The following is a 26928-nucleotide window of genomic DNA, read 5'->3' as shown; positions in this document are numbered from 1 at the left end:
TTCCCCTATGTTCTATATCAAAGAAGCCAATACATACATCTGTACCATAGATGAGGAAATCAGCAGTTAAGGCATGGCATAAAATACGGCACTTATCATCCACTGCCGGGAAAAGCCGGGTCTCACGTTCTTCTTGAGCATCCAAGATTTCACTTTCTATCTAAAACATAAAGAATAACAGTAACTCATAGATTGGAGTAAAGCTGGTCTGCACCACCTAGGGAGGCAGGGGAGGGTCGTCTTCTTAAGTTCGATTAAACATTCAGACTCATCAGACTACCCGTCTATTGAGAAAGACATCAGACAGGAACCCAGTTCGCCAACAGGGCAGCATTAAACTTCCCTCCTGAGTGGAAATGATCTTTGCAGCCGGCTCTGCAGGGGTCTGGCTTCCCAGAAGCAAAGAGCCAAGAAATAGATGTAGGAGATGCCCCCTTGCTTAGAAGACCCATTATTTCAGGAGCCAGTATCTTTCGAACAATTTAATAGGTATCATTTCAAGGATCCCCACAAGTGACCTGCCCAACTGTGTAAGTCAATTCATGGCAGGGAGCCCAGACATAGAAGGTTCCCATCAGTTTTTAGTTTTCCACTAGATGCACTTTACCACCAGAGCAAGAAAGTTAAATGAGCATCTCATGCAGATGGGTGAAGAGTTTTGTGGATAAAGGATTCATGAGGAAAACTAAAGGAAATAAGATGTGATGCACCTTTATCCACACTTGACTTTCTAGCTAGTCTGTATGTGGTCGTTTCCTGAACAAAGTTCTTGGTAATCTGGCATTAGGCTGTTCCTCGTCATCACTAATTGGAGTCATCGAGAGTCCCCAGGGCTCCAAGATGCATTTATACTTACCAAATGCAACTGGACTTTGCCTTCAAAAAGTGCAGCAGCATAGTCAGAATGAAGGCAAACACTGGCGACTGTCCCCAGATACTCCACATCTTTCAATTTTTTAACAGCTGTAGCAATTTTTAAAAAAAGCATATACATTAAAACATATTACATTAAGATTACATTAAGTTTGCTACTAATTTTTAAATGGGTGCCTTTTTAAGGGTATTCTGAATCTAAAATTTTTATTTTAGCCATTCTGAAGAAAATTGTAGTTGTCACATAAATTTGCCTTCAGGAATTCCCTAGTGATTCACATGAAACAAAGGAACAGAAAATAAAATGACACGTGAAGCAACCAAAAATTTCACTTGAGTGACCCTAAGCTTAACGGTATACTCTAGCTGAGGCTGTATCTCTGGCTGGCTAAGGGCTGTCTGACCTCCAATGAGAAGAAAAAGCCAGGCTCCCTTCAGATGCTAACGGTCACCACGTAAAGAATAAAAGGAAGGGGGAGGGACCCAACTGCCAGCCCAAGGAGTGCCTAAGAAAGTCATTGTGCAAAGGTGCATCACATTTTATTTCCTTTAGTTTTCCTCATGAATCCTTGACCCCTATGTGTGAAGAATCCTCATTTTTCTGGATGAAGGCATCTTTTTTAAATTTTTTTTATTTTTTCAGTGTTCCAAGATTCATTATTTATGCACCACATCCAGTGCTCTACACCAAGGCTCAGAGGGGTAGAGAATTTGTCTACAGTCACCTCCAAGAGGCAGCAGGGGAATTTACACTCAGGGCCTCATTCTAAAGGTCATACTCTGCCCACTATACCACGCTGTGTTCACTCCAAAGGTTAAGAATAAAATCTTTCCAAAAATTATGCACAATTTTTTTAAAAGATTTTATTTATTTATTTGACAGAGGGAGAGAGATCACAAGTAGGCAGAGAGGCAGGCATAGAGAGAGGGGGAAGCAGGCTCCCTGCTGAGCAGAGAGCCCGATGCGGGGCTTGATCCCAGGACCCTGAGATCATGACCTGAGCCGAAGGCAGAGGCTTTAACCCACTGAGCCACCCAGGTGCCCCAAATTACGCACAATTTTTAGAGGATTCACAAAACTGTTTAAGCTTCTTAAGAAAGAGCTGAAGCAGGGTGCCTGGATGGCTCAGTGGGTTAAGCCTCTGCCTTCGGCTCAGGTCATGATCTCAGGGTCCTGGGATCAAGCCCCGCCTCGGGCACTCTGTTCAGCGGGGAGCCTGCTTCCCCCCACCCCTCTGCCTGCCTCTCTGCCTACTTGTGATCTCTCTCTCTCTGTCAAATTTAAAAAAAAAATCTTAAAAAAAAAAAAAGCTGAAGGAAAAGCGTGAAAGGTCTGGTCTTCAAAAGAACCTTTTAGTGCTCCCCAAATAATAACAGAAGTTATACACTAGATAAGATGACAACTGGTTTGAGACTTGCCATTCTCTCCAAGGACATAAAACCAAGCTCGATTATTCATTCCCACGGCCAGATGATAAAGCCCAACTGCTACGAAGTTGGGCTCCACATCAACAGAAACTGTGATTGGCAGCTCCTATAATACAGGAAAGGAACAGTAGCAGATCAACTGTTGCAACTGCTTTGATTTTACTAATAAATAAACTCAAAATAACACCATTTTCATACCCCTTCCACAGGGTTGGCTACTGTGACTTCAAGCAGGGAGGTGAGGTACGCAATCCTCGTGCTGCAGGCATCCCCAAGTATGGGAAGCTTGGTCAAGAAAACATGCAGCGAGCCCCTTTGGGTAGACAGTGCCAGCAACTGGCCATCATCTGTCCAGGACAAGGTGCCCAATCCTGAAATGATGGACAGAATAAAGGATCAAAACCAAGTAATATTGTTGCAGGCAAACAAGCATTTCCACGTAAGCTGCAGAGACATAAAAATCTTCAAGTGTTGTCTTGAATAGTTAAGTCTGTACAGAGTAAAACTTCACCACGGACAGGCATGTGAACATGAGCATCGATTCATTCCATAGTGGCTCAAAGGGAAAGGATGTAAGAATTTAGGTTTTATACAAAAAAAAAAAAAAAAAGAATTTAGGTTTTATAACTGAAATTGAGATTAAATTCACTATAAATCTTTAGATCAAAGTGGACTTACGGGCTTCTATAATTACTAAAATAAGTTAAGTTATTTTAGGGAACTCGCATGAAGGGTGATAATTTTATTCCTCCTATAATGAATGCAAATCAAATAATAATAAACACATTCCTCTGATACTGCAGTGATAAAATGTCACTCTGCTTCAGAAAAATTAGTACCTTTATTCTCATCATCCAGGTTGATTATAGCATACATGTCCTTTAATTCTGCCAAGTCATGAATTTTAATGCTGAAAAATGAAAAAAAATTGTATATTGTAAATATAAGTGTTAAATAAGATTGGTTTCATTCACAAAAAAATTGTAAGCTACAGAACAGGTCAGGGTTTTCCAGAAAGGGATGTGAAGGATAATCTATTGGGTCAAGGTAAGAAAATAATAGAATTTCTATAATTGTATTTTATCTTTAAAAATATCCCTTTGGGGCGTGGTGGTTGAGTCTGGGTCCAGCTTAATTCTCAGATCTATAGTTTCAGGAACAAGGAGGTTTAAGTTGCCCTCAAGAAAAGTTTGAGTAGGAAAACATTCTCTTCAGTAGCACTAATTTTTGTAAGAGGAATAAGGTTTCTCTTTGCAATGTGCTCCCCCCATCACCCTGACTTCTTTCATACAAAAAGTAATGAGGTAACATAGAAAGAGCATTCAATTTGGAATCACAAGGCATAGGTTGAAAGCTCTGCAAAACTGGGAATATATTACTCCATAAGGTTGCAGGGAGGATAGGTGGGTTCAAGCCAATGATAGCTGTGTGGCACAATGTTAGCCCCTAATGGCTGTACAATTATCTTTCTTCCTTGGCTCCTTTCCTATCTCCTCACTTCTGCCCTCCCAGGGTTTTCCCTTTATATATTTCCCCTCATTGTTTTCACTTAACTTTTTATTTTGGTAGAATTGTAAATCTACTTGCAGTTGTAAGAAATAATACAGAGATTGTATATTTCCTCCACCTTCCCCCCAAATGATGACATCTTCAAAAACTATAGGATAATATTATAATCAAAATATTGACATTGACATAATCCATGAACCTTTTTCAGATATCCCAAGTTTTACTTATATCCATTGTGTGTGTGTGTGTGTGTGTGTGTGTGTGTGTATTTAGTTCTAAGCAATTTTATCACATGTAGGATTCTACCCACAACCACAGTCAGAATATAGAATAGTTCCATCATCACAAGTCACCACAAGTCAGGATATAGAATAAATAGTTCCATCACCACAAGGACCCCTTATGTTGTCCTTTTATAAACACACTTAAACTTCTTCCTCCTCTAGGTTCTTGTCATCCTTCACAGAATTTGATGGTATCACTATTTTTAATATACTAATACTGTGTGTTTCTCTGTTTTATTTGGGTCTTCTTTCAACAGCATTTTGGAATTTTCAGCACACAGACCCCTACATGTTCTGTTAAGGTGATATCTAAGTATTTCATTTTCTTCGGAGTGATTGAAAAGGCATATTTTTAATTTGATTTCCACATGTTTGTTGCTAGTATATAGAAATGTGATTGATTTGTGCGTGTTGATCTTTGATTCTGAAACCTTGCTGCACTCATTAGTTTTAGTTCTAGGTGTTTGTTTGTAGATTCCTTGAGATTTTCTACATGAGCAATCATGTCATCTACAAATAGAAATCATTTTACTTTTTTCTTTCCAAACTGGATGCATCTTATTTCTTTCTCTTATCTTATTGTAGTGGCTAGAACTTCTAATATTAGGTTGCATTAGAGTAGTGACAGTAGGGGGTCCTTATTTTGTTCCCAATCTTAGGGGCAAGCACTCAGACTTTCACCATGAAGTATCATGTTAGCTATAAGTTTTTTGTAGATGTTCTTTATCAAGTTGAGACAATTCCCCTTTATCCCTAACTTACTGAGAACTTTTATCATGAATGGGTGTTGGATTTTACGAAATAATTTTGTGTCAAATGATATGATCATATGGTTCTTAAGCTGTTGGTATAGTTACTTTGTTGATTTTTTAATGTAAATAAGCCTTGCATACTTGGAATAAATCCCAGTTGGTCATGAGGTGGAATTCTTTTCATATATTGCCGAATTCAGTTTGCTAAGTTTTGTCAAGGATTTTGTGTCCAGTTTCATGAGAGAGATTGGTCTCTAATTTTTTTTTAATACTTTCTTTGATTCTGGTATTGGGGTAATGCTAGCCTTACAAAATAAGTTGAGACATGTTCCCTCCACTTTTATTTTCTGAAAAGATTTTGTAAAATTGGTGCAAATCATTTTGAAAAATATTTGATAGAATTCTCCAGTGAAACCACCTGAGCCTGGAGATTTTTAAGGGGTGTAAAATTATTCTTTGATTTCTTTAAGAATTACAGGATGATTCAGATTATCTGTTTCATGTGGGTTGAGTTTTGATAGTCAGTGGTTTTTAAAAGAATTTTTCCAATCTTCTAAACTGTCAAATTCCTGAGTTGTTTGTAGCTTCCACACCTGTAGTAATAATCCTATTTCATTCCTGATATTGATTTTTTTTAATGTCATTCTTGCTAGAGGTTTATCAATTTCAGCTGTTAAGAGATTTTTTTCCCTATTCTATGTTCATTGTCATCAGCTTCTGCTCTTTATGATTTTATTTCTTCTGCTTTACCCTTATTTTGCTTTTTTTCCCCCTAGTTTCTTGAGGTAGGAACTTGTATTACATTACTGATTTGAGATTTTTTTTTCTTTCGTATATAAGCATTTAATACTACAAGTTTTCTTCTCAGCACTGCTTTAGCTGTATAGCATATTTTGATATGTCATGTTTTCATTTTTATTCAGTTATATGGGTTTTTCTTTTTTTTTGGTCTTTTAAACTGCTTTATTAACTTGACAATATATAATGAACATCTTTCCATGCAATAGAGTAAAACTCCCCTGCTGACAGAATCTTACAGATTGAGCCAAAAGACAATATTTGAGTAGAAACTGGTCATAGGAGACCCACAAGAGACACGTAACACCAAAAGGTTTATAAAAAAGGTACACTGAGAACATGTAAGTTTACAAAACAAGTGTGTCTTCCTATTAATTTCAGGAAACAAAACATCAGGATTCAAGGGGTAAGGCAAAAATCTTCGTGATGGGGGCGCCTGGGTGGCTCAGTGGGTTAAGCTTCTGCCTTCGGCTCAGGTCATGATCCCAGGGTCCTGGGATTGAGCCCCGCATCAGGCTCTCTCCTTAGCGGGAAGCCTGCTTCCTCCTCTCTCTCTCTCTCTGCCTGCCTCTCTGCCTACTTGTGATTTCTGTCTGTCAAATAAATAAAAAAATAAAATCTTTAAAAAAAAAAATCTTCGTGATGGTCATGTCGAGGAGGGTCAGTGCTAACCGCCCCCAGACCATGACTGAATTGCTTCTCCTTCAGCTGGCTCACCTCCCCCCACCTCCCTAATCCTTTCCATATTCTCTTCTCTCATCCTTGCCTGTGGTTCTCCTAGACCTGAATCATGTCCCACCTATACTGCGGGATGGGATGCCTAGCACGGAACCGCCTATGATTTACTCTAGGCACACAAAAGTCAGCTTCTAAAGTGAGGGCCAAAGGCTCTCCTTTATTAGCAACTTGATCCTTTTCATCCTTTTTTTTCGTTTTCCTGGTTGGCAATTGTCCATGCTGAGACTTTTTACTGCTCGTTCCTCTTTGGACGCCATTGCTCCTGGCCCCATCCATGCAGTCTCCTGTTCCTCTCAATTCTTGCTGCAAGTGCACAGATGCAGATGCTTAGACCTGCGCATCGGCTCCCCCTCCGCCTCCTACTCTTTGGGGCCACCCCTGGCCCACACACCCTCAGGGCCACCGCGAGCAAGAAGGGAGAGAGCGAAGGCCGGGTCTGACGCTAGAGTGAGGTGTGCGAGTCGGCATTGGAGGATCTTGGCTCAGTTGCATGTATTTTTCAGTTTGCTTTGAGATAGACTCATGAATTATTTGGAAATAGGTTAATTTCCAAGTGTTCATTGAATTTTCCTGATGTTTTTCTGTTATTTAAGTGTGATTACGTTATGGCCAAGGAACCCATTTTGCATGACTTCAATTTAAATTTGTTGAGGTTTCATGGCTCACAATACGAACTACCCTAGTGCATTTTCCATGGGTGCAGAGAAAAAAGATGGATTCTGTTGTTGGGTGGAATGTTCTATAGATGTCTGTGAGGTCCAGTGGGTTTATAGTGTTGTCCAAGTCTGTTGAGAAATTTAGCTAAGCTCCTCCGTGCTGCTGCTGCCTCAGCATCCACCCTGTTTGGCCAAGTGACCTGCAGTGACCTAACACTAGTCCCTCCTGCGAATGCGTGCCCTAGAGAGCAGCTCGCAGAGTCCCAAGCAGATATAAGATCCTGATGTGACTTCCCCAAAAGCCCCGTGATCAACAGTCTCTCCTGCCTCCCAGCACGTATTTACCTCACGTGCCCCTAGGATAAAATCTCTGGGACTTACCAAAACCCCACACTTCTGGTTAGAACTGACCAATCTGGCCTCACTCTGGGAACCCGAAAGCAATCTATTCAGGGCTCTATTGTTTTTTTCATAAACCCTATGGAAAGCACAAGCCCCAGGGTTCCGTGTCTTTTTGTCTACACTAGGCCTTGACCTGTCTCTGAGGTCAAGACAGGCCAGTTACTTCCTCCAGAACCTGTGAATAATGAACTTTTCTATTTCAATTCTATTTCGATTCTACTTCTTGCGTGTTGTTGAACCATAGCTCAGGGCCTGGCACCCTGCACTCTGCTTAGTTAAGTGTCAATTTGCCATGTTTTCCTCCTTGTTGATCTTCTGTCTCATTCCACATCTTATTGAAGGCGGAGCCTTGAAGACTTGAACTATTACTGTTGTCTATTTTTCCCTTTAGTTCTGCCAGCTTCTCCTTCCTCTATTCTGGGGCTCTGTTGTTAGGTGCATACTCACTTAGCATTATTTTATCTAGTCAATATGCAATATGCCTCTTCATCCCTGGTAATTCTCTTTGCTCTCTGTCTGATACCCGCCTAACCACCCAGCTCTCTTTTGGTTAGCATTTAGATGATCTTTTTCCATCCTTTTACTTTTTACCTAGTTGTTTCATTACATCATTACACTGAAGTGAGTTTCAACAGGCAATAGGGTCACTTAACAATTCTATTCTAATTGTCTATGTCCAATAGCATTGTCATTTACACATTCATCATAATTAATTGATTTGTCTGAATTTAAATCCACTGTTTTATTGTTTTCTGTTGTTCCTTTTGTTCTCATTTCTCCTTTCCTACTGCCTTTTATTTATTTTTAACTTGGCTCAATTTTTTTTAAAATTTTTTAAAAGATTTTATTTATTTATTTGACAGACAGAGATCACAAGGGGGCAGAGAGACAGGCAGAGAGAGAAGGAGAAGCAGGTTCCCTGCTGAGCAGAGAGCCCGATGTGGGGCTAGATCTCAGGACCCTGGGATCATGACTTGAGCCAAAGGCAGAGGTTTTAACCCACTGAGCCACCCAGGCGCCCTTTAAATATAATTTTTTATTTTTTTATTAACATATAATGTATTATTAGCCCCAGGGGTACAGGTCTGTGTCCTGTTGCCTTTTAGACTTGAACATTTTTCAGTATTCCATTTTAATTTACTTATTATTGTGTTTTTGTATATATCTCTGCATATTTTTAGTGGTTACTCTAGATTATAGCATACATAGTTAACATCTCAGAAGCTCTTTAGAATGAATCAATATTTTACTAGATGACACAGGGGCTCAATCCCAGGACCCTGAGATCATGACCTGAGCCAAAGGCAGACACTTAACTGACCCTCTCCTCTTTCTATTGTGCTCGTCATGTGTACTGCATCTTAAACATTGAACACACTATCAAATAATATTTTTACTTTCAACAGCCCCATGTGTTAAAGATCTCCAAAGGGGAAAAAAAAGATCTATTTACCATTTCTGCCTCTCTTCATTCTTTTTTTTTTTTTTTTTAAAGATTTCATTTACTTATTTTTGAGAGAGAGAGGGAGGGAGTGCAAGATGGGGTAGAAGGGTAGAGGGAGAAGCAGACTCCCCACTGAGCAGTAAGCTGATCGATCCCAAGACTCAGGGATCATGACCTGAGCTGAAGGCAGATGCTTAACGAACTGAGCCATCAAGATGCCCGCTCTTCCTTCATTCTTGACGTCCCAAATTTCCTTCTGTCATCTGTTTTACTCCATCTGAAGAACTTCTTTTAGCAATTTTAAGGCAGGTCTGCTAGCAATAGATTCTCATTTTTCTTCATCTGCGAATGTTTCCATTTCACTTCATTCCTGATGGATACTTTCACTGGGTGATGAATTTCAGCTGACAGTCCTTTTCTTTCAGCACTTTAGAAAGTTGTGATGCTTCCTTCTGGCCTTGACGGCTTATGGCGAGAAATCCACACTTAAAATGTTGTTCGTTAACTGCTTTCAAGATTTTTTTCTTCATAGTTAGTTTTTAGCAGTTTGATTATGATGCGTCTGAGCTAGGTTTTTGGGGGGCTTATCCTTTTAGGGATTTGCTGAGCTTCTACAATAGACAGGTCTGTCTTTTGCTGAAGGTGAGAAGTTCCCAGCCACTATTTCTGAGACTCTTGTGACATAAATGTTAGACGTTTCGGTATTGTTTTACAGGCCCCTGAGGCTCTGTTTATTTTTTTCCAATCTTTTCTTTCTCTGTGCTCACTGGGATATTTCTTTTGGTCTAGTCTTTTGGTCTAGACATTTTATGATCTCCATTCTGCTAGTAAGTACTGCATTAATTATATTTCTCAAGTCTAAAAGCTTCCATTTAGTTTTTCTTTCTAGATTCTCTTTCTTTTCTAAGACTATATTTCCATCTGTTTTGTGTGTGTGTGTGTTTTTTTAATAATAGCTGCTACCTGTGTCATCTTGGCACTGGCATCTTTTGATTGCCTTTCCCCAAGTGAGTTGAAATTTTCCTGTCCCTGTTCTGCCCACTTTGTGGTCCACAGGACTTGCATTAGGGTCTATTCCTTAGTTCAGTTCTCGAAGTCTTTGGTATATTCAGGATGAGATACACATATATAGCTCAGGAGTGAACCTGGGAGTTCACAAATGTCTTTAGACGGTCACTTTCCAGAGTCTCTCCTCTCCAGGATCTCCCTGGTATGTTCTGATTCTCTGGGGCTCCCCTATTTGGTCTCCCAGCAGGAAAGCTGGGGCTCTAGTTACCCTGGAGTGCCTTGCACTTCCACAACTGTACCCATACTTGTGACCAAGCAGTGTGAGGGCAGAGAGAACAAGCAACAGGGGCTGCCCCACTTCCGGGGACCATAGCTCCTCTGCTTGGCGGAAGGTTACCCTCTGTCAGAGTTGCAGGTGTCTGTGGGTGCTTCCTGACACTGCTGGTGCTGCTACTGCCACGACAAAGTGGCATGGTGGCTGGGGCACGAAAGAACAAAGAAAGAAAAAGAAAGGAAGCTGGGAGTTTTCCCCAACTCTAAGTGTTAGTGGAGTTCTCTTTCCTGCAACTTGAGCCAGAACCAGAGGGCTTCACTCAGAGCCCTCCTGTCTATACTCTGGTGTCTACTTCTGGATTTTGGCTGCCTTGAGTCTCGAGAGCCTGGAAGACAAACTGGGAGACTCCTCACTGGTTTGGTGGCACTTCAAGTTCCGCTCTTCTTCGATCTGTTTACTATTTACTTTCCAGAGTCCTTAAAGAGCTGTTGCATGCATTCTGCCCCGGCTTTATGGTTGTAATTAATCAGTGAGAGGGACAGGGTGGAGTGTACTGACTCCACACTACCCGGAACTACCTATTTTAAGATCGATTTTCAAGCATTCTCCGTTTTAGGTTTTGTCGTTGGTAAGCATTTAGCATTTTAGGTTTTAGCCTGCGTGTTCTAGCAGGAGTCTTAGAAAGTTTCAATTGCAAACATGTTTTAAGAGTGCAGGAGAGTTCTGTTGACAGATTCCCACTAGCTATCAAAGTCTTATTGAATATCTTTTTTTTTTTTTTTTAAGATTTTATTTATTTATTTGACAGACAGAGATCACAAGTAGGCAGAGAGGCAGGCAGAGAGAGAGAGAGGAGGAAGCAGGCTCACTGAGGAGCAGAGAGCCCACCACGGGGCTGGATCCCAGGACCCTGAGATCATGATCTGAGCCGAAGGCAGAGGCTTTAACCCACTGAGCCACCCAGGTGCCCCTCTTGTTGAATCTCTTAAACATTCCTTACATAAGCTTTCCTGGGAATTTTTAAGTGTAACTTACCAATTATCGCCACACGTAGCAGCTTTATTAAGGGTCTGTGAGACTGCAATACTGGTTAGACTATCTTTGTGGTCACGAGCCTGAAATATCTCTTGACCAATCTCTCGAATATGAGTGGAGATGACCACAAAAATTCCACGTGAAAAACCAATCATGATGTAGCCGTCACCATACCTATAGCAACAAAGGCAACGGTACAGTAAAAGGAAGGTTAGCTATCATTGGCAACACAGTAAATCAGCAAGTACATTAGAAGTAAGGAACTACAGAACATAATTTGTCGAGGGCCAGTTAATATGCTAGGTTGTTTCCCGTGTGAAGTCATAGTCTACAATCCAGAAAATGTTACATATATTAGTGCAAATGCTATGGGCAAAAATTAAATATAATGAGTAAGGAAGAACACAGGGACATCTTTTGGTAATGAGCTGCTTGTACATACCAGCTGTAGCAGACAATGTTCCCATAGCGCTGCTGAAATTCCAGATCAATTGGACTATCTGGGTCATTCAGGTTATAAAGAAACAACGTTTTCTTGCCAACCACCACGCTGATCTGCCAGGAAAGATTAAGAGATTGTGGAATGGATTACTCAGGACTTCATGAAGACCAATAAGCAAATTCAAATAGATGAACCTAACTGATGAAAACATGAGCCAAGTTTACATTAAATGTTTTAACCAGGGGTGCCTGGGTAGCTCAGTGGGTTAAAGCCTCTGCCTTCGGCTCAGGTCGTGATCCCAGAGTCTGGGATCGGGCCCCGAATCGGGCTCTGCTCAGCAGGGAGCCTGCTTCCCTTCCTCCCTCTCTGCCTGCCACTCTGCCTACTTGTGATCTCGGTCTGTCAAATAAATGAACAAAATCTTTAAAAAAAAATAAAATAAATGTTTTAACTAATATGATAACAATGTGACTTTAAAAAATACATTGTACTAATATACAGTCTGGGAAGGGTCCTTGGCTTTGCACCTTTGAGAATTACACTAAAATAGCTGGGTCGATTAACTTTTAAAAATTCTCTATACTCTCATTAGAGTACTGTGCGTCACAGGGCCAGAAGTCCAACACAGTTCTACTGAAACTGAGCACATGTTTGGAGTACAGAGTCTCCCTGCCTAAGAGGTCATTCTGATTTTGAGCCATTGGGGATTACAGTCCACACAGTGTGAATAAATGAGTTTGGCTTTTTGTATCACTCTTTCCATCCCCTGCAGGTCATTGGTCAATGCGGCTAGACTAGTGTCCCTCTGTCACTCACACAAGTCAATACTTAACTGTAATTCTCAATGGAAGGTGTAATTGTGTGAGGGAGAGAAAAGAGTGTATTACTTATTTGGGCTCATTAATGGTGATGGATTCATATAAGAAGATAAACACTTTGACATAGTTCCTTTAGTCTATCAATTATAAGTTATTATCGAGTCAATAATAGCTTTTTAAGAAAAAGAAGAGTATTGCATTTAAATATATTTGTATTAATGGTTTTCTCCAATCTAGCCATTGCCTGGATAATTGTTACCCTGAATTTCCTTTCCGACATACTGTTTATGTCCATATCCAATAGCTCTGATGGAGAGGGCACAGTCTCTAAATTTTTTCTCTGTTGGGCATTTCTCCTCCTAGTCATTTTGGTCAGAGGTGGCTGAGGGGATATGTAGCTGAATATATCAACCACGATCCAGGCAAGGTGCACCCTGAAATGCTTCTGCGCAATCAGGAGTCCCCACCAAAAAGAAAGAAAAAAAAAAAAAGAGAGAGAGAGAGAGAAAAAGAGAGAGACAGGGGAAAAAAAAAAAGAAAAGAAAAGAAAAAAAAAGAGAAGACCTAGCCAGAATGGGCCCCAAAGGTAAGATTTATAAAGTATACAAACAAAAACAGAAAAAAGACTTACAAAAGTAAATGACAAGAAAAAAAGAACCCAGCCAAAATAAACCCCAAGTATAAGATTTATATACTACCAGAATAAAAACAAATACACAGAAACACTGACAGAAGAAAAAGATGGGAGGGTGGTTATAAATTCTCAGTGTGGACAAGGAAGGTTATTTTGATTCTTCCTGTGTGTGTATCTTGATATCTTTGTTAAAGGACTCCACTTTCCCGGGATCAAGGGGGATTAAAACTGGTTTATATATAGGGGTAGTATTGACTGGGGAAAGAGGATTACCTTGAAGCTCATCTCTATATGAATATTAAAAAAATAGAAAAGCATATACACAGGTATATGTATCAAAAAAGTTCAAGTTAAAAGGTTATTATGGAATTTGTTGTATTGAACCTCTTGTGACGGTAAATAGGTTAAAATTTTTTTAAAAATTAAAAAGAACGAAAATAATGGCAACGAATTAAAAATACAAGTAGTATCTATGTAGTACACGGGTTTTAGGGCAATACTGGGAGCTTAGTATCTTCTTTTCCCTTGATACTGGGGTTTTACAGTTTTATGGGGACCCTGTGGGGGTTGTCCTCTTGGTTTTTGTTTTGTTTTCCCTTTGGCTGGCTTTCTGGGTAATTGTGAAGATCCTCTGAATTTCAGAATAATATGCGGCAGGGAAAATGCATCGAAGATACTAACAAAAACTACAAATTCCAGAGTTCTGGTCACCACCTCTAAGAGAGAGAAAACAAAAAATCACGTAGAAATCAGTACTTCTGTTTATAAAGGTACCCTCACTGTTTCTACTACCACAAGAAAAAGAAAAGCAACGCCAAGTATAATAAGAAGATGTCCTCATTTCCTGTGCTACTGTCAGCAGCAGCAAAAGCAATGTATGCCTCAGACACTGGAGTCTTTACTAATTTAATAAATGACGCACCGTAATTTATTTATCCGTATACATTCTGAACCATTCTGGAAAAGGAGAAAACATAGTCTATAAAATTATCAAAATAACTTGGACACGGATGTGACTTTGAATTCTCACCGTGCTTTCAGCCGCAGACGTTCGGTCATCTGTCTTCATCATGGAAAACTGCATGTCACTAGGCTCTGACCTCACTGGTGTCTGCAGGGACAGAAATATTATCACGAGGAATAAGTGCAACACTTAAATTCATTCTGAATTTATAATAAAATCAGTAACTTGCTTTCACTCCTGTTATACCTGAAAATCCCACAGCTACAAACATCTGGAAATTGTGGATGAAACAGAACACATGTCTTATTAAATAGAGAGAAAGGCTTGAAAGAAGGCAAGGAAAACTTGCGGGGAAAATAAGCAAAGAGCAAACCACAAACCAAAGTATGTGTAGAAACTGATGCTGTAGCTATCCAGAGCAGTTGGTAAGGAGACAATAAAGAAGCCTATTTGACTTGGGCTGAGCTTTGGGTCAGAAAAAATACTGAAAAAGTTCTTTTCATTTCAAAGACCTTCCTATCTTCATTATGATCTGAAGTTCAAATTTATACTTTGAGTGGGCTAGAAACTCCTTGGAGTGTTTGTCAAAAACAAATCCAAGGCCTCTTCCAAAGCAATAAAAAATTTCTATAGACAAGCCCTGCTGAAGATGAGCTCACAATTCAAAATGAGAAAAGTCACAAGACATAACACATCAAGAACAAAAGTCAGCAGATCTAAGAAACACAGAACTAGCGGAGAGATCATAAAATACTTTAAAAATAACCAAAGACATAAAGGACTCATAAGTATGACAAAAGACTTAAAAAAAAAAAAAAGTCCAGACAGATTTTTTTCTACAAAGTACTTTTCTTTATTTATTAAAGTACAGCTGATCCTTGAACAATGTGTGGGTTAGGGGAGCTGAGCCCCTGCACAGTTGAATAGTCACATATAATGTTGAGTCCCCCCAAATTTAACTACTAATAGCCTATTTTCACTGGAAGCCTTACCAATAATATAACCAGTTCATAGATGTTTTATATTTCATACTGTATTCTTATAACAAAGTGAGCTAGAGAAAAGAAAATGTTATTAAGCAAATCATAAGAGAAAATATATTTATGGTCCTGTATTACATTTATCAAAAAATATATGCATATAAGTAAATCTCCACAGTTCAAACCATGTTGTTGAGGGATCAACTCTTTACTTGACGTACAATATGCTATTAGTTTCAGGTGTACAACACAGTAATTCACTATTTATATACATTACAAAATGACCCCCCCATGGTAAGTCTAGTTACTGTCTCACCATAAAAAATTATTACAATATTAATGACTATATTCCCTATCCTGTATATTACACTCTCATGACTTATGTATTTTATAACTGGAAGTTTGTATCTCTTAACCCCATTTGCCTATTTATCTAAAGTACTTTCTAATAATAAAAAGCAGAATCACTAAGATTAAAAAAAATTAGTAAGATAGATGGCCAGATAAAAAAAAGAGTAAATAAATTGATTAAGTACATAATCCAGGAGGTTGCACAGAATGACAAAAAGATATGAAAGAGAGATAAAGAGGAGCGCCTGGGTGGCTCAGTTGGTTGAGCATCTGACTCTTGGTTTCACCTCAAGTTATGATCTCAGGGTCATAGTCTCAGAGTCATGAAACTGAGCCCCACATCGGGCTCCCCATTCAGCACAGAGTCTGCTTGTCCCCTTCCCTCTGCTCCTCCCCATGGCTCTCTCTCTCTCAAATCAGTAAATAAATTCTTAAACAAAAAAAGAGAGATAATGAAGTAGAAGATCCAATGTATGTCTAACAGACACTCCAGAAGGACAGAATAGAAAGGGCAAGAGGTAATACTGAAAGAGATCATGACAGAATTTTCCAGAATTGATGAAAGACAGCAAACTTCAGATTTAAAGAACAAGGCAAGTCCTTAGTAGGATAAATAAAAATAAATCTACACAAGAAACACTGGAGTGATCTGCAGAGTAGTAAATTCAAAGCAATTCAGAGACAACACAAAATAAAGCACTACTTATAATGTATGCTTTGCTTACCACAGGACAACTTAGAGAGTATACCTAATTCTAGAAGAATACTTCTTAGAGATCAGTGATGGGAAATAGCTATCTTGTATGTAAATAACAACTGAATATAGTTATTTCCTAGGATGTGATGTAGCAAAATATTGTAAGGTCATGTCCTGATTCAGTGGAGGAAAAAAAATGCCAATATCTACTGATGATGTCTGATTTGGATACAAGGAGGTCAGTGGGGAGCTAAAGCATTTCAGTTTGCATATCTACCATTCTAACTCAAAATGGCACCAAAATAGAATGTCAAAATTTTAGGTTTCTAGAAAATATTTTGTTACACTAATTAATCTTAAGAACCAGTTTAATCATGCTATGGTTCTACTCAACATGGCTGAGTAACTTCTGCCTAACTTTCAGAGCTGTCCAGATACAGAAACCAATGTTCATCTTCAGTCTTATTTTCTGTAAATTCTCAAAACTCCTATCTTCAGTAGGCCAATCTTGAACAAGCTATGAACAAGCTATAAGTTCTTCCTCTTACCTCTGTCTATGTCGTTTTGCTGGGGTTGAACAAGAGACTGTTAAACGTCTTACAATATCCACTTAAACAAGCTTCAGTAGGGTACACAATTACAGAGATGATATTTGCGGCTTCACTGGCAGCAGTGAAGTGTGACTATGTGACTAGGTTCTAGTGATATGGATGGAAAAAATAAATGCATCTTCTAGACGAGGCCCTTTAAATATCTCTTGCACTCCACTTTCTTTCTCCCTTCCCTGGAGGGGAAATGCAGATATGGTGCAGGTAACTATGCAGAAGAGGACAAAACATCCTTGCAAAAGGCAGAGCAATGAGATGGAAGGAACCTGGGACTGTGTAGCGCCTTGTGAAGCAGAGATGCACAGATGATCTGCCCACCTGTCTCTGTTACATGAGGAAGAGAAAGAAGAAAAACCACCCAAACTACCGTATTTTTAGAGCCCTTGTAATTTTGGAACTCTCTGTTACAGCAATTTATCCTACACCTTGACTGATTCAGATCATCTGTCTTTTAAAGGTTCATAATCCAACTTGCATTGATCTCCTCCATCTCAGATATTATGGGACTTGTAAGCTATACCACAAGATAATGCAATCATGGCATAAGGTTGTGTGTGTTTTATCATGATTAGTTCTGATTTCTTGAGAGTAGGAGCCTATGGTTGGCAGCTTCTAAGATGAGCCACAGTAATCCTCATCTTCAGGTTTCCTTGTATAATCCCCATTCCTAGCTGAATATGGGCTGGATGGGACTCACGTCTACATAAAAGAATATGGCAAAAATGATTTTGAGATCAGGTTATTTATTAAGAGATTGTGGCTTAAGTTTTGAGTGGCTGGTCTCCTTGTCTTACCACCTGCTATGTTGTGAGGCACTCTATGGAGAAATCATGTGGCAATGAAATTAGATGGGTTTCTAATCAATGACCAGAGAGGAACTGAGATCCTAAACCTAACAACCTATAAGGAATTGAACTCTTGTCAACAACCACGTGATTGAGCTTGGAAACAGATTTTTTTCCCAGTCAAGCCTTCAGATGAGACTCCAACCTTGACCAGGAAAATGCAGGCTTATGAGACCTTAAAGTAGCTAGGCTGCACCTGCATTCCTCATCCATAAAAACTATAAAACAATAAATGTATATTGTTTTGAAACTGCTAGGTTTTGGGGGTAATTTGTGATGTAGCAATAGAGAACGAATACAGGACCATATTTCACATTTCTTCTTAAATACATAGCACAGTGCCATATACCTAGAGGGTACTCAAAGACTTTGCTAGTCAGTATTGTCCTAGCAATACTAAGTCAATGCCAAGTGTCCAAAGTAAAATTTACCCACTGGTGAGATTATGTAGTAGCTACTGGCAATACAAATTCCCTCAAGGAGCCGCTGAAGATCTATCAATTGGGAAATTTGAACAGTAGTAAACTTTATTCCTAAAACTAAATTTAATGAGGGTTAGCTTGGAAGCAATTTAACACACCAGTTAAAGGCATGGGCTTTAGAATCAGGCAGTCCAGACTCTGAGCCCAGTTACTGACATTTATATTATGACTATACGCATATAAAGTCAGAGTTATCTCACAAATATACAGACCAGCTAAAACCACAGAGCTGATAATTCATGCCAACACTAGGTAATGGCAAATGTACAAAGGAAGATATTTAGATAAAGGATTCCTAGGAAAGAAAAGTGTTCTAATACATAAAAAGAACAGTTTTTGTTACTTTGGAAAGGAAGTTATTGCATACATACCCCACACAGAAGTTTTAAAATTTCACAGATTAGTTTGGTAGACAAACTTTATTTCAGGGAAAATTTTGAATACACAAGACCAAAGATGATATGGAATTACCTGTCTTATCGTGTCACCTTCCTGATTGCTAACGGTAATCATTTTATCTTCACCACCTAAAGCAAGCAGATTTTCTGCATTCCAACATCCACATGTGATTCTCTTAGTATGTTTTCCTGAAAAAGAGATGATTTTTGTACAGACACATGGGTTTCTCAAAAAAATTAAAAGATCTGTGCTATCAATCTAAAAGTCTAGGTAATATGCCGTCTATATTAAACAGACAAGAAATGCTAAGTTTCATCAAAGCAGTTAGTGTCTAAGCAACCTTATTTATAAGTCGTTACCAAGTTCTAAAGCAATATAACGCTTTTCAACTAGTTAGGTGGGTATGAGCACAGGCTCTAACATGAAGAGATACTCCGCTCCTGGACAAGTGTGTTGGCTTACCATATAACCAAACCATATAACAATAATGTCTTAAGAGCACTAAATCCCAAGGCACTCAAGTTATCTTTACTACAGCTTCACAGCGTGGTAGATGCCTTGGTATACACAGATTCAACATTCAGTTTGGGTTACTCATGTAAAACTAGAACACATTTGATTTCTGGTCATACTGAGGTGCAAATCTGAATGCACCTTATTGAGACTGGCGTGGAGAACTGAGTCACTTAATTAGGAAGTGATACCAGATGGAAGCGATAAGTACCAGGAGACTTTCCCGTTTAGGAATCTACCCAGTACAAAAACTGTATTTTGGGGGGAAAAATCATATACTTGACACCGGGTGCATTTGTTGAAGGTCCTGAGACAGATAAATAAATCCTTGAGTCTCAAGATTCATTCTACAACGAGGAGTAGATTGGTTAAGTCTACATATTCTGGAGCTAGCCTGTCTGCATTTGAATCTCAGCTCTTCCACTGACTATAAATACTGGGTAAGCTACCTAACATTTCGATTCCTTAGTCACATATCCATAAATTGAGGATAATAGTAGGGCCTGTCTCATCGAATTGAGGATCAAATGAGTTCAGGCATTTGGAAGAGTGCCAGGCATACAGAAAGTGCTAGAGAAGTTTAGCTATTTTCCCTGCTTTTTGAGAGCAGAGACCACATTAATTTTATTCTTTTTCCCCCTTACAGAACTGAATACGGTACGTATGCTGGAAGTAGGTTCTAAAGAAGCAGTTGTTAAGTGAGTAGACCCCGAGGCCAGAGTCCTGGTGTGTCAGAGGCTCAGGAGGAGGACAGTGCGGCTGGAGCAGAGGAAGGAAGAGGAGGGGAGTCTGAGATGAAATCAGAGTTTGTAAGGGCAGGTCATGCAGGTGTTGGCTGGCCACTGTAAGGACCCTGGCTTTGACCCACTGGAAAGGACTGAGCAGAAAGCTTGCTCGTGTCCCTAGCTTGAGAATATTTTATAGTGGGGAAAGAGCTGGAGCAGGGAAACCAGTTCCGAGAGCGCAGAAATTCACGTGGAAGATGTCCGAGGCTCACACACAGTGGTAACAGGAGAGATGGTGAGAACAGGCTGGATTCTGGAAATATCTGAAGCAAGAGCCTACAAGATTTTCTGGCAAATTAGATGAGGAGGGTATGAGAAAGAGGAGAGTCAAGGAGGATGCTAAAGTTTTAGCCTCAAGATCTGAAAGGATGGGATGTCATCAACAGTGAGAGGAGCAGCTGTGGTTAAGAAGGGCTTTAGAGATATGAAATTTGAAGCATTTACTGGACATCTTGTCAGAAATGTTGAATAAGCAGTGGATACAGGAGTCTAGAGATAGGAAGAGATCAGTATGGGACTGGTCAGGATATAGACGGCACTTCAAATCAGGAGACCAGGGCACAAACGTGAAGGGACCATTCAGAGAAGACACTGAGACGGAAGTGAGTTTGGTGATCATAGATGAAGGGACTCGTGTCGTACTTTGCACTAGGCCCAAAGAAATGCACATTAGGACGGGAAGAAGAGTGCACAAAGAAAGGTGGGAAAAAGCCAAAGACAAACTTCCTTCTATACCCCAGAAAGGGAGAAGAAAATCTCTTCTTCCTCCTTTCTGTATACCTCATGGCCTCTTTGTTCCTTCCAGGGCTCGGAACTCGGGTTAGCCTTAACATCAACAACAGTTAACCTGTTTTGTGTGCCTACTTACAGTATTCTGGGCACTTTACACATACTGACTTATTTAAAGAATATTAACTCACAGTTAATCTACTATGGTAACTGAAGTTTGAACCATGTTATTGGGAGACTGGCAGTATTTAATTAAACTGTAGTAAACGAATAATATAATAATAATAATAATATGATATAATATAATAATATATATAATATAATATAATAAGAGTCACACAACATGAGAACTGCCTGTATGTGGTTTCGCTGAAGGGAGTAAATCAGTACAAGATGCAACAAGGTTTACAGTTTTTAGTTACTGTGAAATGCTGGCAGCTCATGGTACCATGGAGGGGCTCTCTAGAGTGGAAAACCTTGGATTTAGGAAAGTGAGTTATTTAAAAGGAAAAAAAGCAGAGCCACAAATCATAACCAACTCTGAGAAAGGCAGCTATATTTAGCTAAAGGACCTAAGACATAAAATTAACCTGAATCTCCTCAGGCCCATTTTATAAAAAATGACTGAGAAGAGACCCAATATTCATATTAAATACAAAGATCACCTATAAAATTATGTATATGTGACAAATACCTGACATAAAATAATTATGCTTTGACAGATTATTTTCTTATATGTCAAGTGTCAGACTTTCTGGGGCCTGTAAGTTAACTGGTAGGGTGTTCCTACAGATGAAGGGGGATACGAAAAAATGCCTAACTGAGGTCAAATAGTCAATTTATGGTGAAAGTTGATTTTTGTAACTCAAAACATTTTGTTTAGGTTTTCAAATGGATCAATGGCATTACCTTTTGGCTGGAGCACCAAAAATATAAATATTAAAGATAGATATGTATGTGAAAAAAATTGAAAGAAATTATATGTCCTTAATTGAAAGGCACTTTCTCAAGTATTCTGAGGGCACTCTTATCTCCAGAGCTTGATTCCTTCCTTAGCAATAAATTATAATTATTTGGCCACCTGGGTATAATTAAGCCTTACGAGTTTCACCACTCACCAGCAGGATGTTATGATAATTGAAAAGAATCGATGTGTTTCTTCTTGGGTGTTCAGAAGGCAGATGGTAAGTGACCAGAGACTGGGGGAATCAAAGAGCCCGAACCAAGGTCAAACAAGGAACAAACACCCTCTAATCATATACCCTGAGGTTCAATATAACTCACAATGCATACTCAATTGGTGTTTGGAGAGAATAAGAGGTCAGAATTAAGAATCTAGATATATTCTGGCCAAAACAGTCACCAAATATTTTAGTCCATCTACTAACATGCTGATATACACAGGAGCTATCTCCCATGTCCACAGGTACAATCTGCTGTTAATGTCCTGGTGTCCAAAGGCACAGGCTGACCTTAGAGCAACTATTCTGTGTGGCCTGGAAATTCTTCACAGACAGTGAAGAGGGATCTTGTAGTTTAGCTAGCTGTGAGGCTTAACCGGGAGAGCTTTACTACTATACAATTTCCCTGGCGATATCAGAAAAATCTGAGGCATAAAACATTACATTTATGTAAAGCATCTCAAATACGGAGTGGTGTTTCCATCTATAACCTACCCAGCACAGGAATCTTTCGAGATGTCTGACGATTATAAATAAGCAAATTTCCTTTAACGGTTCCAACGGCCAGGAAACTTCCAATTTTTGACCAAAGAAGGAAAGACATTTGATCCCTGTAATGTTAAGATATAAATCACTAAAAAACTCACAATCATAATCTCCAGGTAGTTCTTTTAAAAAGTATTTCATGAATAATTTTAATATCTACTTAGAAACTGAAGTATACAATTAGAACTTACTGCTTTAGGACAAAGACTAAGGGCTAAAGGCATTTTGGAGAAGCTATAAGATGATGTTATGGTCAGTTAGACGTAACATATACATGTAATAAATACAAACTCTACTTCAGTCATGCTGGAACCTCAAAGGTCATAAAACGAGTCATGATGAGACAGTTTGGTCAGCCTGATAGTTGTAAATGTGCAAAAATCTTAATGGATGATGATGCCACATGCTTTCACAACAACAACAACAACAAAGTAGGTTTCAGGGCGCCTGGATGGCTCAGTTGGTTGAGTGTCCAACTCTTGATTTTGGCTCTGGTCGTGATCTCAGGGTTGTGAGATTGAGCCCCGCATTGGGCTTCACATTGGGCATGGAATCTGCTTAAGAGTCTCTCTCTCTCCCTCTCCCTCAGCTTCCCCCCAAGCCCCGCTTAAAAAAACTAAAAAAAAAAATAAAAAAAAAATGTGTCAAGTGGAGTCCTCTAACATAATATATTACATTGGAAAAATCACTGGGAATTCATCACCTTAAATAGGACATATCTTTTCCAGCTCTGTCACTTTTTAAAGTTTTTATGTAAATTCCAAGTAGTTAAGAGTATAATATTAGTCTCAGGTGTGCAATACAGTGATTCAGCACTTCCATACATCACCCGGTGCTCATCACGACAACCGCACTCCCTAATCACCATCACCTCTCTCACCACCACCCACCATCACCTTCCTTGTGGTAACCATCAGTTTGTTCTCAATAGATAACAGTGTTTCTTGTTTTGCCTCTTTTTTTTCTTCCTTTGCTTGCTTTGTTTCTTAATCCCACATAAGAGTAAAATCATATAGTATTTGTCTTTCACTTGTTGACTTATTTCACTTAGCATTATAGTCTAGCTCCACTGATGCTGCAAATGGAAAGATTTCTTTTTTATGGCTGAGTAATATTGCATCGTCTATATGTGTGCATATATCTGTGCATATACCTATAGATACACACATATGTACACACATATGCATACATACACACTACATCTTCATCCAGTCATCAGTCAATGGACACTTGGGCTGTTTCCATAATTTGACTATTGTTGATAATGCTGCTATAAACATCAGGGTGCATGTATCCCTTCGAATTCATATTTTTTTATTATTTGGATGAGTATCTAGAGTAGTATGATTGAAGGACTGAAGGGTAGTTCTTTCTTAACTTTTTTGAGGAAACTCCATACTGTTCTCTAGAGTGGCTGCACCAGTCTGCATTCCCACCAACAGTGCAAGACGGTTGCCCTCTCTCTACATCCTCGCCAACACCTATTGCTCTGTTTTTGATTTTAGCCATTCGACAGGTGTGAGTGACAGAGCCTGCCAAGCACCCCTATGGTGAATGATTTTTTTTAAAATGTATTGTTGGATTGGGTTTGCTAGTATTTTACTGAGAATTTTTGCATCCATGTTCGTCAAGGATATTGGCCAAAAGTTCTTTTTTTTTTAGTGGAATCTTTATCTGGTTTTGGTATCAGGGTAATGTTGGACTCACAGAATGAATTTGGAAGTTTTCTTTCCTTTTCCTTTTCTATTTTTTGGAATATATATATATATTTAAGATTAAGTTATTTATTTGACACAGAGATGCAATGAGAGGGAACACAAGCAGGGGGAGTGGGAGAGGGAGAAGCAGGCTTCCCACTGAGCAGGGAGCCCGATGTGGGGCTCAATCCCAGGACCTGGGATCATGACCTGAGCTGAAGGCAGTCACTTAATAACTTAGCCACCCAAGCACCCCTATTTTTTGGAATAGTTTGAGAAGAGGCATTAACTCTTCTTTAACTGTTTTGTAGAATTCACCAGTGAAGCCATTTGATCGTAGACTTTTGTATGTTGTGAATTTTTTGATTACTGGCTCAATTTCTTTGCTGGTTATTGGTATATTCAAGTTTTCTATTCCACCTGTTTCAGTTTGGGTAATTCATTTGTTTCTAGGAATTTAATCATTTTTTCCAGGTTGTCCAATTTGTTGGCATATAGTTTTTCATAATATTCTCTTATAATTGTATTTCTGTGATGTTGGTTGTTATTTCTCCTCTCTCATTTGTGATATTGTTTATTTGGGTCCTTTCTCTTTTCTTTTTGATAACTCTGGCTAGAGGTTTATCAATATTATTGATTTTTTTCCCACAGAACTGGCTCCTGGTTTCATTGATCTGTTCTATTGTTTAAGTTTCCAAATCCTTTATTTCTGCTCTAATCTTTATTATTTCCTTCTTTCTGCTAGCTTCAGGCTTCACTTTTTGTTCTTTTTCTAGCTCCTTTAGCTGTAAGGTTAGGTTGTTTATTTCAGATTTTTCTTGCTTCTTGAAGTAAGCCTCTTTGCTATATGTTTCCCTGTTAGGACTGCTTATGCTACATCTCAAAGGTTTTGGACCATTGTGTTTTCATTTTCATTTGTTTCCATGTACTTTTTAATTTCTTCTTTTATTTCTTAGATGAACCATTCATTGTTTAGAAGCATGTTATTTAACTTCCATGTATTTGTGGTCTTTCCAGGTTTTTTCTTGTGGTTGACTTCTAGTTTCACGGTGTTGTGGTCAGAAAAGTTGCATGGTGTGACTTCAATCTTCAATTTGTTGAGGCCTATTTTGTGACCTAATATGTGATCTCCATTCTGGAGAATGTTCCATATGCACTTGAAAGAATGTGTATTCTGGGGCACCTGGTGGCTCAGTCAGTTAAGCAACTGACTCTTGATTTTGGCTCAGGTCATGATTTCAAGTTTGTGAGATTGAGCCCTCTGTTGGGCTCATACACTGAGCATGGAGTCTGTTTAAGATTCCCTCTCTCTCTTAAAAAAAAAAATGAAAAAATGTGTATTTTGCTGTTTTAGGATGGAATGTTCCAAATGTATCTGTTAAGTCCATCTGGTCCAGTACGTCATCAAGACCGTAATTTTCTTGTTGATTTTCTGTTTAGATGTTCTGTCCATTGATGTAAATGGGGTGTTAAAGTCCTCTACGATTATTGTATTATTGATTAGTTCCTTTATGTTTGTTATTGTTTTAAAAATGTGGGTGCTCCTCTGCTGGGTGCTTAAATATTTATAATTGTTACATCTTCTTGTCCCTTTTATTATTCTATAGTGTCTTTCTTTGTCTTTTGTTATAGTCTTAAATATAGATAACAGTGTTAAAGTTTGTCCAATATAAGTATTGCTACTCTAGTTTTCTCCTGACATCCATTTGCATGATGTTTCTCTATCCCCCTCATTTTCAATCTGCAGGTGTCTTCAAGTCTAAAATGAATCTCTTGTAGGCAGCATATAGATGGGTCTTACTTTTTTTTTTTTTTTTACATGCACTCTGCTATTGTGTTTTAGCTGTTCTATCCTCCAGTCATCTGCAGAAGCTCTCCTTGCTTGCTGTATGCAATGTTTTGCTCCTGACCTGAATGCGGTGAGTTTTAACTAGGTGTGCTTTTAGTCTGATTATGAAATGAGACCTGTCACCACCTCCACCAGAACTAAGACCCTGCAACACTCTCTAGCTGGGAAACATGGTGTAGGCAGGGGTTTGTGCTAGTCTTCCGGGCAGGGGTCTGGTACACTGGGACCGAGGTAAGCATGACTGAGAAAAGCAGTTCCACCAAAGCACAGGGAGTACTTACTATAAGCAAGTTAGGCAGCCAGTTTCCACACTGCACTGCTTCTGCAGGTGGCTCTGTGTTTATGCTGAGGGGTGGGAAAGGGAAATGTGCTGACCTGCTCCTTTGTTCCTGGGGAGGTGTCTCCATGAATAATATCACTTAGGGACAAGTTCTGAGAAGAGCAAATAATATCCCCATTTTGTACCCCGGGGTCTCTTTAGATGTTGTTTCCATGCTGCACATTCCTGTCTTCTCACCGGAGTGTGGCAGTGCCTATCTATCCTAGCCAAGCCCAGTGACATTGAAAACTCCAGGCTTTAAGCCCCACTAGTTGCAAGAATTCATGAAATTCAGACCCTCTCACTTTCCAAGCCAAAGGCTTTGGGGAAATGTTTTACTTCTATGTTCACTTGCGTGCTCCGCTCTCTGTTGCCCTTCTCTGCAACCAGGGCTCCTTCCCCTCCACAGCAGCCAGGATCTGTTTCTTCAGCATGCCTCCACACTTCTTACCTTCTTTAGTATGGTCTTTTCTTTCCCTTTAGTTGTAGAGTTTGTTCTGTCAGTCTTCTGGTTGACTTCTGGGGTATTTGGGATGATTTGATAGTTATCGAGCTGTATTTGTAGGAGGAGGTGAGCCTAGGGTTCTCCTACTCCACTGCCATCTTCCTGTCTCTCCCATCTCTGTCACTATTAAGATTAGCTCACTCAGAAAGAGGTAGAAAGCACATTTGTCTACCACCAGTTCTTAAGTACATTCTAAGACCTACTGGTTGAACTTTTATGTAGTTCTCTATTAAATGGAATCAGGACTCCTGGGAAATCGGACTCCTAGCTCATTCTCTAAATGGAGGGAAGAAATCACAACGGGTATAGAAAAGTGGTTGTGAAAATCCAATCCCAAGACCAATAGCATCACTTGGGAACTTCAGAAATGCCAGTTCTCTGAT

At 39.3% G+C, this 26928-nt stretch overlaps 1 protein-coding gene and 1 pseudogene across 2 annotated transcripts in view; both read right to left on the bottom strand.

Moving 5' to 3' along the window:
- The window catches only part of WDR19 (WD repeat domain 19), an 86132-nt gene extending 67528 nt beyond the window's left edge, over positions 1–18604 (bottom strand). The window contains exons 1-9 of the mRNA XM_080796746.1: positions 18494–18604; positions 14126–14206; positions 11644–11756; positions 11202–11375; positions 3141–3211; positions 2500–2672; positions 2293–2407; positions 857–963; positions 38–160 (exon numbers count right to left, since the gene is read on the bottom strand). Of these exons, the coding sequence (XP_080652872.1) occupies positions 38–160; positions 857–963; positions 2293–2407; positions 2500–2672; positions 3141–3211; positions 11202–11375; positions 11644–11756; positions 14126–14206; positions 18494–18535 (999 nt within the window). The 5' untranslated portion in view covers positions 18536–18604. The remainder of the gene's footprint in view (positions 1–37; positions 161–856; positions 964–2292; positions 2408–2499; positions 2673–3140; positions 3212–11201; positions 11376–11643; positions 11757–14125; positions 14207–18493) is intronic.
- LOC308339012 (protein BEX1-like) lies at positions 6266–6639 on the bottom strand (annotated as a pseudogene). Its single transcript has one exon. The product of its transcript is annotated as a protein BEX1-like (transcript).
- Positions 18605–26928: the final 8324 nt, after the last annotated feature.

This window comes from Martes martes (genome assembly GCF_963455335.1).
Source record: "Martes martes genome assembly, chromosome: 2".
Classification (NCBI taxonomy): Eukaryota; Metazoa; Chordata; class Mammalia; order Carnivora; family Mustelidae; genus Martes; species Martes martes.
Note: the sequence above shows the minus strand (reverse complement) of the source record. Positions and strands in the feature narration are given on the sequence as shown.